Here is a 12432-nt window from a genome sequence, read left to right as displayed (position 1 = left end):
AATACACTTTATCAATAAAATATTGAATTCCGTAACACATTCACCATTGCGTGATTAAATGTAATAGTATAATTAAGTCACCATTTCTCGACTATAAACAGTAAAAGCAAAATAAAATAATGTATATTATCCTTGTAACTAATAAATTATTAGTAATATTATTATTAGTAGTAGTAATAGTAGTAGTAGTAGTAATTATTAGGAAAGTTCAAAGGATGTTTCCGAAATATTATTAAATATTAGGTAGGACTAATTATCATAGTAGTCTTAGCAAGAATATTCAAAAAAACACATAAATAACATAAACAATAACTAATTAGTACCAACTTACATTAATTTTAATATAACATAAGGTAGGCAATATATACTTGCTCAAAATGATTTCGCTTTCTACTGCCATATACATTTAGAAGGAATAAACGTTAATGTCCAGATAAATTTCATACAATATATGAGATGACGATGACTATTATACTATAGTCCATATATATACCTGTAATGTAGCTTACTTACATTTTCAAAAGTAAAATCCCAATCAGTAATTAGCAAGAAAAAAATGAAAGTCCGTGTTTGCAAAGTCACTGTTTAGACCGTTTATGATAATGACCACGATGATAGTTTGCACATAGATATTATAATATATTATACTAACGAACAAATATAGGTATTAGTGCATAATATTATTAATGCTTTAGTAGGTATGTTAGATTTTATGACGTAACTCTTTGTTAGCTTGGCACATTTATTAAAAATGTATACCTTATACCTGTACACACAGTATAGGTAGTACAGTAAATTAACATTCTGGATATTTGTATTTGTACAATACGTCTATACATTTATAACACATAATTGATAATTCTAAAGCAGTTATCATGTACATATTTATAAAAAAATACCAATAGTATAAAATTTAAAAAGTGTAACGTGACATCAATAAACAAAAATAAAAAATATAAGAGTTAAAGAGTGTAAGGAACATTTTACGTAGGAATGATTTTAAGTATTGCGTAATAGTAGATAACTTTATACACTATTATAACTTTTCTAGTGCAATGCGAAATTTGAAAAGGCCTGACAATTGTAGAAACTTGTTAGAAATTAATCTAAACCTTAACCTTCTACAAAACACCAAATTCCTTTGAAAATAACGAAATTGTATTTAAATTTTCAAATTCTTAATCAAAATAATGATAATAATTCAATATTTTATGAATTATGAATTTTAATTTATAGTTTGTGTGCATCGAAAACTGTCTCTCAATGAAATCTCGGTTGTGGTGCGCCCAAAGGCACCAACGACCAATCGTTCTTGCTTTCTTGGTCCTGAACTCCTGCGAGTTCTATATAATATAATATAATATAATATGCGCTCGGTGACAGCAGCGTTTATAATACAAGGGACCAGATTGTGCCAGAGAGGTGATATATTTAAATTTATGACAACTCTCATTTTTTTGTTTTTACTAATTTATATAATATTACAGTGAATACAGTTTACGGATATTTATTAAGTTAACTACCACCTCCGAGTTGACGCATTATTAAATATTTTCATAGTAAGTAAAAAAACATGTAAATGAAATCAAGAATTTTATATTATATTATAAGTTATTATTACTTAGTAAAATAATATCATATTATTGTAAATTGCAATATTACATATATAATAGCCCCGTGGCCGTGGTCTCAAGATAACTAAATGTTGTGACTTATTGTAGTTTACTTGATAATCAAAACAATTTTGGATATTATTATTTAATTATTTTAATTTAAAATGTATAAATACTGCTATTACACTTATCAGTATATTCTACGCGCATATTTTAGGTACATTAATACATTATAGAAATTATATTTTAGGTTTGTTTGATTTTCTAATAATAATATTGTACAAATCCACATATTTTTGATGACAACTCCCATAAAAAAGTGAGCCATCGCGGACAGGTTAGGTTAGTGACTGATGTGAAACATCAAAATTATTTGAAAAATTATTCTTTATTTTAAAAGCTCATTAGGTGTTTCGCGCGTGTGGCCTGGTCGCAATACCTCGCCAGCCTCATAAGATATTTCCATAGACCGCTTCTACTAATAGCCCTATACCCCTGCTATCTCTATGGATTAAATAGAAAAAAATCCTCTCAAAAAAATTGTGTGCACGTTAAATTAATGTTGTAAATTATGTTAAAAATTATTATATTTATTAAAATTGTCTTATTTCCTAAAAATATATATTACTATATTATATTATATTATACTTAAATGTATGCCACGATACCGTGGGTCATAATAATAATAATAATAATTGTATATAAATAGGTACCTATAGTCGTTACAGCGAGCGCTTTCTTATTTTATGAACGATTACTTATAAGAAGTCTTCAACATTTATTTCATTATTTTGGCGTTGAAGGTGGTTCACTACTTTTATTTCAAGTGTACTGTTAAAAATACAGAAAGTTTAATCATCGGGCCATCGGGGAGTTATTTTTCTGAAATTCGGTCTATGGATTTTTCGCATCAAAAATATAGATGCGCCACTAATAAGGCGCATACAACAACACACAAGATACACAAAAAAAGGCAACATACAGAACACAATAACAAACAACTTAGAGTCTCGGAATTCGGATACTAAACTCACTAAAGATCCTTTACCATCAATGGTCGATGGATAAAATTGTTTTAACATAACCACCTACGGGACGCATTTCGAACGATTCGGCGGCGACCGACCTCCGTCGGCTAATTCTTCCATGAGATTATTGTCCAGCGCGCGTCACACCAGCTGCTGCAGCTGATTTGCACTACAATAATAATATTTATATACTCCGTGAGCGTCAGCTGCTGCGGCAACGGCCTCGAAGGTCCTCAGTCCAGCAGTGTTCACATTCCTCCGGAGCCGCAACCGGATCGCCGTCACCGCCGTCTCGACGCCGGCAACCTGCTATCAAGCTTGCACGCCCGGGCCCGACCCGACCGCAACGTCGTGTTCCGAGTGGTTCCGACTCCCGAAGCCGAACGGATACGCAGACACGCAGTTGTTGTTGAAGTTGTTGTTGTCCTACCGTTAACGACTCGTCCGCGGTCCGCACGCTAAACCCGTGTGAAAGGGAGGTGGTAACGGTTATAATTTTTTTTATTATTATTCCTCCCGTCAATCGTCGAAAACACGGTTAAATCGTACGTCGTGTCTAGCTCACCGTTCCGATCGTCTTCGCTGTAGAAACGGACGGTAAATAAACAAACTAATCTCGGTCATCGTACATACGATATAGAGGTGCGTCTCGTGCAGAAGCAGTCGAACGTTTGCGAAAGATCTTCAGATTTCCATCAGGTTGTAACAATAATAATAGTATGTCGGATTTCGTCCCGTCCGAGAGGCGCAACAGGTGAGAATAACGTTCATAACACACTTGTATAATAATATTATAGAGGCGATCTTCCTCAAGTGTCTGTGCTTGGCAGGGTCGCAGACGAAAAATATACCCGAATACCGAACAATGAACGCCGTTTATAATAACTGGGGCTATGCGTCGTATAGCTAGGTAGGTAGGTTGTCTTTCGTAATCGATGAAATATGATTTTAGAACTGCGAGCGAATACGCGAGTTCATCGAATTCGGAATTGAATTCACACCCACCAGCTACCAGCTTATCGAATACAATAATAATATAACATATTAACATTCATGATGAATAAATATATCGATGTTGTACGCTCAGACTTCTATAATTCTATAATATATTATATTATGGCCATTATATAGGTATATATTAATGTAATTAAATATTATTAGTTATATTATGAATGGTTAAATTATAATTTTTTTTTTAATATTAACTTTAGGTATGAAACCATTATAGCTGTTAAATTATAGTTATTTATTACAAATTTACCATGATTTTTTTCGTTCGTATTGTCGTATGTGGATATACAAACGGTGTACCTAAATTGTAAGTACCTATCACAAGTTACCATCGTTGTCGACTTTCCAAGTGCCAAAAAAAATCTCTTTACTCTACGGACGCATATGCTGTTTTCAAACGAGTTCCTAGACACGGGCTGAAAGTTTCATAAAAATCTCTTTGAACTGTTGTGCAACAAGTCGATATGGGTAATATCCGTTTATCGGTGTACCTACCTACGTAGGTAATCAAATATAATATTATATTGGATGCCTCTTCCATAAGGTGACATTCACCAACAACACGCTGAAACATAAAATTACTAAAATTAGTTCTTAATATTATACTTTGTACAAGGCACAAACGACCAAACGTACTCCAAATTATGTATGAGGAAATGAAAAAGCATTTCAAAATTTTCAGTTGCCTGTACGCGGAAAGAAATGTAAAATATACAAGTAGGTAGGTGCTACAAAAAATACCTATCATCTTATTTACGTTATATTATTGATCATGTTCAATTGGTAACTTCTAAACAATTTGTTTCAAGCATAAATGCATTCATTAATTACATTATGAATTACACCGAATTACAACTATGATGCTGTTACAAATACGTATTATTACCGAAGCGACAAGTATTGTTTTCATCGACACATTTATAACCCTTTATAATTTAGTACAACCGTGTAACCGACCTATAAGCATTTATAATACTATACTCGATATACCTAGTTAATTTATTATTATGCATAAATAATATATTTTAGTGAGTGTCTCAATCCACACATTTTAAAGCAGATAAACGTGTTTCTGTGCGCTTAAAAGTAGGTGAAGAGGAATTAGCTTATATTACAAATAAATTTGATTTTTAATAACTCGTTGTATAGTATAATGTTGTACATTTTTATACCTGTCATAAAATCTTGATTTTAGTTTAATATAAAATTTGTATCAATTTTTTTACGTACACACTGGCACGACTGGAAAAGGGAACTTTAGGTCATTAGCACTATGCTACTATTAATATATGTATATTATTTATGTGCTCTAAATTGACACCCATCGAGGCCTCAGAAATTGGTTGAAATTATATGTAGGTACATTTATCGTTTTAACTAAATAAAAACTTGTTTTAACCAGTAATTTACTCGGAAATTAAGGTACGCGTCTGCCTGACTATATTTGTATTTATTTTATTTTTATCATAATTAGGAAATTAAAATCGATTGATGTAGGTATTTTAAAATGTATCTTAATCAAGGCAAAATATTAATCCGATTGTGTAAACATAATAAAAATATGATAAATTTATTTCCATTCAATTATTTTACATCCTATGGCGATTTACAAAGGGAAGAATAAAAGATGAGGTACATATAAAATGTATTTATAAACATATATATAATATGAATTCGTAGTAATATTTATAAACAATCCAAAATTAGAGTGGTGCTTAAAATTTGTTACATCTCTCTTACCATGCAAAAATTCTGAATTCGTCATTTGACATGTATAGGTGCTTTTACATATTTTCACCGCAGGTTATATAGCAAGTGCCTGAAATAGTCTTCCGAGCGAGAATGCTTAACCTATTATTATTTATTTTCATTATCGTATGTTGTATAACGTCGAAATAATAATGTGCACGTATTATTCGCATTCGTTATAATATTAGGCGTGTTTACCGACGTATAACCGCGTACGGGGATACTGAGTTGGTGTCTTACTCATATATATATATATATTACTGTACATTATACGAAACTCGGGATTCAAACCGAACAATGTGTGTATTTCACGAATAAAACGAGCAGAATAATAATATATATATTATACAGCAATGATTTTTTCATAAATCGTCGTTTCCCCCATCATTTGTATACATATAAACACACGCTTAGATTTATCATAATATTATTACACTTGTGTACACATAATACATGAGGCATGAGAAAATTGGGGGTCAACGACTTGCGGAATAGCGTCGATGATGAAGAGCGGTGTTGGAATGGGGCTTTTCATCATTATCATCATCATCATCGCCGTCGTTATAATATTATGTACAACGGTGGATTTTAAGTATTTCCTACCATTATAATTCATAGTCTTATTGTCTTATTAGTTAGTATACGTAATGGCCGATGGACGGTGGTACAGTACTACAATGTATAACTGTATAAGCGTAAAGATGATCGCTAATTTTGTATTTTTGTTTATTTTTATTCAAAATTTGAAATATACCTCTCTTAGACATATTATTGTAGTACTCCTCCATATTTATGCAAACCAATGAAATGTTAACTATTTCAATCGTATATCGAAAAATTGCATGAAAATGTTTGCTGAGAAAATTAACGCCTGAAGTTAGGACGTAACCTTTTGTATAAAATATTCAAATGTAAAACTGCTGTCGACTCTCGATAATTCGAAATTGGTGAGACTTATGAACAATTTCGAATTACCGAGTTATTCGACTGCATATAATTACATTTACATATACACACAACCGGTAACTAGAAAGTCGTAAGAATGGAGAATGGCATTAAAATTATGTACAATATTACAATCCTCATAAATTTTCAATTAGTATCGAAAAATTGTGTTTAACCTGTAATCTGTATACAATTACAATAATATATAGTACGGTACGGTTATACATAGCTAGTCTGCTCGCACTCATAGATATAGTCTTACTATGTATGATATACGATGGTGGTATAGTAGATACATATAATACATTAATTATTGTATATTCAAACTTAAAATACATTATCGTGATTATTCGAACTTCTGATATTGACTGCAAACTGTTTGTGTTAGGTCATGTACGTTTAATTAATCAGTAGAAAAACACGTTTATTAAAAAAATTGAAATAGTTATTAGGTACATAATATAATATGTATACTATACAGGTATGTAAATACACTTGGGATTTGGGTACTCGTTATTTTACTCGATGCAACGTTATTCTAGCGCAATAAGTACCTAATTACAGTAATTTATGGAATAACTTAAATTTTAGAAGGCGTTGTGAATTTGCGTGTTCAATTTAATTCGAATAAACAGTGAAGAAAAAAAATGGTCTGAATTGAGTTACCTACCAATACAATTTGCATGTTTACTGAAATTAATTAAATTGTGAAAATATTTTACAATGTTTTTATTTAATGAGTAGTACCTTTAGTTCGAACAATAATTGATAAAATATAATAAGTTACAGAATAAATATACCTACCTCCCAGGTACTATCTAAGTCATTTTATATTTCTGTAATAACACATTTCTAAATACCTACCTAATATTTATCATACGGTACATACTTATAACAAAAACAAAAATAATACATGAATATATGTTAAATTAAATTTTTTTTTTATTTAAGCTTCAGCAACTGAGGCCATTAGCTGTAGGGTTTTTGGAACTGTAGGGTTTGGGACACGTGTGTGTTTTAATATTTTATAAACCAATTAATATATATACCTACTCACTACTGTATTAGATATAATAGAAAAAATTAAATAATTCATAATGTCCAGATAAATGCCAAGGAAAATTTGTTATTATATTTATATCATTACCTTTTTTAATTTTAAGTGTTTATATAACATTGGTATATAATTATTTTAATTTATTTTGGTTTCAGAAATTAATCAGTGGACGAACACAACTATGAGTGATGAGGGAAGAAGATTTAGAAATTGCATTAAAGGTAGGTATTAACTATTAGGTATATAATTGTATAGGTACCCTGAAAGTTATAAATTATATTTTTATGTTTAAGGTGGTGATCGTGGGAAATGGCGCAGTCGGAAAATCGAGTATGATTCAGCGTTACTGCAGAGGGACATTTACCCGGGACTATAAAAAGACAATTGGAGTAGACTTTTTGGAGAGGCAAATAGAGTATGCTACTTAAATAATTACTTCATTATGCTACAGAATTTGCCTAACCTAACAAAAATAATTAGATAATTACTCCGTCAATATGATAGTGTGTCTGAAATTCAACAAAACAAACATTTACAAATACCAAATGGATTATAATATTTTCCATTTATCTAACTCCTAACAAATGAGTTAATAAGTGAAATTTTGAATTTGTCAATAATTTGTAATTGTTATATTCATTATTTGCACAACATTGTCTTTTAAGTCGTAAGTCTGTCAGATTGTAGTAAACAAGTAAAAATTATATAAATTTCAATTTGAACTTTATCCGACTGCAATAGGGGATCTGCGTGAACAAACATAGTCCTTAGATTTATAACATAACTCAAATTAATGTGGCTTATAACCATACCACCTATAAGCTAATACCAATTTTTCTACATTTATGTGAACTTTTCTGACTTAGTAATCCGACACTTTTTCTTGTGCCAACTGAAGTCTGCCGCTATATTAGTCCAATTTGTTTTGGACAGACCAAAAACCGCTGCCATGTTTTAACATTAACGCATGCAACTGTTGTAATTGTATTGGTAGTAGTTATAGTAGATATTTATTAATGAGTAATTATGTGCTAAATGTTTTGATATCTCTTTGAATTTGTATTGAATGGATCGTAGAACATATATTAATTCTAGATTCTTAAAAAGAAATCATTTAACAAGGTTTTACTTCATAAATAATTTAATATTTTTATTTTCTTAAGTTATGACTATTTATATTTTATTTTAGATGCAATGGGGAAGACGTGAGATTAATGTTGTGGGACACAGCAGGCCAAGAAGAATTTGATGCCATTACCAAAGCATATTACAGAGGAGCCCAAGCATGTGTGCTAGCATTTTCCACGACAGACAGAGATTCGTTTGAAGCAATTCACTCGTGGAAAATCAAGGTTTCATTATACTTAAATAATATTTTATCGGTGGTTAGATAAGTATTTATAATAGCTATTAATTATTGACCTTAAACGTAAATTGGATTAGGTCAGCTGACCTCTAAATCAAAATCAATATATCTAAAGTTTTGTATAGGTACTATTTTATTAAATCACTATCTCTGTTTTGTTATGAAAACAACCCTGCTCCTTCAGTTATGTCTATACATTATGGAATGAGTGTTATGGCTCATGATATTATTTTTTTCTTAAGACATAATTGTTAAGTATTTGATTATAAATGTTCAAGAAAAGTATTATTGCTTTGATAAAATTCTTTTATTTTAAACATAATTTTACTAGATTAATCATAAGATTAACCTACCTATATTATTATGGTCCTCTAGTTATGCTTATGACTTATAAAATAAAATATTTTCATCATATTTACTAGTTCAATATTCAAATGTCTTTAATGTTAGTCAATTACTGTGATAATTTGACTATGTATTTTTTATAATATAAATTAATATGTTATTTTAATCAATTGTAAAAATGCAATGAGTAATAATCATAAAATAAAAATAAATAACTGATATAATTATAATACTGTAGGTAGTGTAGAATATGCATGTTTTTAATTCATAATTTACTAATTTTTTATAATTTTTAAAGGGTGTTGGTCTTGGTAGTAATTATTTATCTTGATTCTTCTCTTCGATAAACTCAATTACGAGTACTACAACAATTACGTAAGTTATATAGCTTCAACATATTGCAAATATTTCTATTAATTAATTTAAGATTATAACTTTGTCTATAAAAAAGAGCATAGCTATAAATTCACTAGATATTCTTAGTAAAATGTGTCAATTAAATTTACTATAGGTGGAAGATGAATGTGGAAAGATACCAACAGTGATTGTCCAAAATAAAGTTGATCTTATAGAACGAAGCCAAGTTGATCCGTAAATATTACTATTTATTTATATTTTATTTGGTTGCAAAATTTAAGCAGTGCTCATCAGTAACCGATAAGAATGTACAATGTTCAACCTTACCATGTAAAATGGTTTTTTAATGTTTAAATCTTGCATAGTATTTAATTGATCCTATTCATTATTCTATAGATAGTAATCACTAATCATAGTTAATGCATGTGTACTTGAAACATGTTATATTAATTAATCATATGGGAAGTAAATAAAAACATGTGCATCTTGTCATTATAATTAATACAATTAGTGTATCAGATTTTTAATAATTTATTGGGTTTATTCGAAACAAGAAACTAATTGAAAACTGCATCATGTTGCTTATAACAATAAATTAGAATCTCAATTTAAATATTTTACAGACAAGAAGTTGACATTCTATCTCGGTCGCTGGGCTGTAAGCTAATATGTACATCAGTAAAAGACGACGTCAATGTCAACAATGTATTTAGGTATTTGGCCACACGGTGTTTGATGGAAATACAGAAAGAAGAACAGGAATATATGTCAGGGAATGGAATACACCAAACATATACAATAGGTAAATTATTTATTTTTACCTTTTCAAACAGCAATTAACTTAAAATAGTACTGTTATTGATATTAATAATCAATGTCTTACCCCTCAAGTTTTGTTTATTACTTAAATAACAATAACACTGTTAAAATTAAACAACAATATTGATTTATATTAAATAATAAGAATACATTTATTAATATTTTAATATTTACTTGGATGATAAACGTATGTTATAAACTATAAAGACAAAATATGTCACTTTAAATAATAATTAGTAGTGATGACGTATCTAAAATATTAAAATATTATCTGAAAAATTCAAGTGACTAAAATCTAGTTTTAATTTTTAAACATGAAAACTATTCCCTAATATTGCAGTATGATTAAAAATTAACTATTTTGAATTGATGATTTGTTTTTAATTTTTTTTATATATTTCAAGGTTCATTTGGTGCAGTTCCATATCACAACAGAAATTCTTCAACTACAATAAAATTGAGATCTGGAAAAATAAGACAAAAGAAAAAAAATATCTTTAAGAACTCTTGTGTCATACCGTAATAGTTTTAACAATAACATTTCCAATATATTATGTTTGATGTGTAATAAATAAAATATAAAACAAAATAACAATATTGAAAAACAATTAATATCACTATATGTTTGACAGGAAAATCAGTAGTTAACATTAAGATTACGTTAGTGATGCAAAATTAATTATAGTTAAACAAATGGAATTATTGTAGACGACAGACAAGCTTGTCAAGCTACTGGTCTTTTGATTCCATAATGTAATCCAACAGCCCTTGTAGTCTTTTAATAATACGTTTCTGATCGTCGAGGGTACACCCCAAAACGGCCGTCTCGAACACCTTGCAGCCAAGTTCATTTTCCAATGGACTACATGAAGCTATGTATGACTGACACATAGCCTTAGCATTATCAGGATCCTCTCTAAATGTATTCACTATTCTGTCGATCATCATGTTGATTTCCTCCAAACAATTTTGCTGACTCTCACTTCTGGTGGTGAGCACATTGATATTAACAGTTTCACATCTATCTATGATACGATTGGCAAACTGATTAATGTCTTCTCTATCCACTGAAACCATATGTTAAATGTAATGGTAAAATTTATTGTTCTATGTACATGTAAATTAAACACTCACCGTCGCTCAACTGGTCAAGAAGTTTTGAATTTCTCACATTTTCCACGCTGCTGTAAACATTTTCAAGATCCTCGGCCATCTTCAAAGCCTCTTTTCGTATGTTTTCAATGAGCATTTCGGCGTGGTCCAACATTGTGGTCAGATACTGTTTGGATCTTTGGTGTCCGCCGTCGTCCATTGCGAATTCGGCAAACAATTAGGACGTATTATCGGGCAAAAATGTGAAACGATTTACTTTTCTAGAATTTTCTCGAAACTGATCGTTGGTCACAATATTACGAGCCACGTTGACAGGATTGGCAAAGACGAGACGATATGGAGCACCACCTACGTAACGACTTACAGCGCCTTTTGTTCTTCTTCGGTGTTATTGTTATGATAAAAATAAAAATCAAGACAGAATTGCGATTTGCGAACAATCATTGACAGATTAATAGTAGGTATATGATCAATTATGAACCGTCATTTGACTGTTGACATTATCACAGATTATATAAAATGATATAATAGTTTTATATAATCCGTGTCATTGCTCATTATGGAACCATAAAACAACAAAACGTACAAATAAGTGTACCTTCCGCCGAAATACGTTTAAAAAACGTTTAACTTGGTATCTCAAATTCTCAAACCGACGTGCCACTTCAGCAGTCGCAAGTCAACACATCTGCCAGTAATTGTTGTGGCCCGCTGCGACACTGACAGCCTACAACTGCCTAGGCCACAATTGCCTTTTATCAATGATGTTGTGGTAATTCTTATCAGTTATAGATAAGTAAATGAATTAAACATCTTTATTTTTCAGTATCAGGCACAGATATAGATAATTAGATAATATATTTATTATCTATATCTGTGGTATCAGGTAGATTGCTGATTGATAAGGATATCAATATCGATCATCACTCATCATGACATAATAGATCAGTTTTGTTTTTGTATAAGAACTTACAAGAAAATTATCCATTTTATACCCAACAATTATACTAAAAATTTTCAAAAATTGTC

The 12432-nt window shown here is 30.2% G+C and overlaps 2 protein-coding genes across 2 annotated transcripts; one reads left to right on the top strand and one right to left on the bottom strand.

The window, feature by feature from the left end:
- The first annotated feature begins 2890 nt into the window (after positions 1–2890).
- On the top strand, positions 2891–10898 carry LOC111031665 (ras-related protein Rab-23). The gene is made up of 7 exons (XM_022311708.1): positions 2891–3395; positions 7559–7624; positions 7697–7818; positions 8593–8755; positions 9626–9705; positions 10095–10273; positions 10695–10898. The coding sequence occupies exons 2-7, from the start codon at positions 7592–7594 to the stop codon at positions 10811–10813; spliced, it is 696 nt and encodes a 231-aa protein (XP_022167400.1). The 5' UTR covers positions 2891–3395; positions 7559–7591; the 3' UTR covers positions 10814–10898.
- Positions 10814–12222, bottom strand: LOC111031666 (BAG family molecular chaperone regulator 2). Its single transcript, XM_022311709.1, has 2 exons — positions 11425–12222; positions 10814–11357 (listed from the first exon to the last, which is right to left on the bottom strand). The coding sequence occupies exons 1-2, from the start codon at positions 11600–11602 to the stop codon at positions 11020–11022; spliced, it is 516 nt and encodes a 171-aa protein (XP_022167401.1). The 5' UTR covers positions 11603–12222; the 3' UTR covers positions 10814–11019.
- Positions 12223–12432: the final 210 nt, after the last annotated feature.

Source organism: Myzus persicae, unplaced genomic scaffold (assembly GCF_001856785.1).
Source record: "Myzus persicae strain clone G006 unplaced genomic scaffold, MPER_G0061.0, whole genome shotgun sequence".
NCBI classification, from domain to species: domain Eukaryota; kingdom Metazoa; phylum Arthropoda; class Insecta; order Hemiptera; family Aphididae; genus Myzus; species Myzus persicae.
This window is presented reverse-complemented; position numbering and strand designations above follow the sequence as displayed.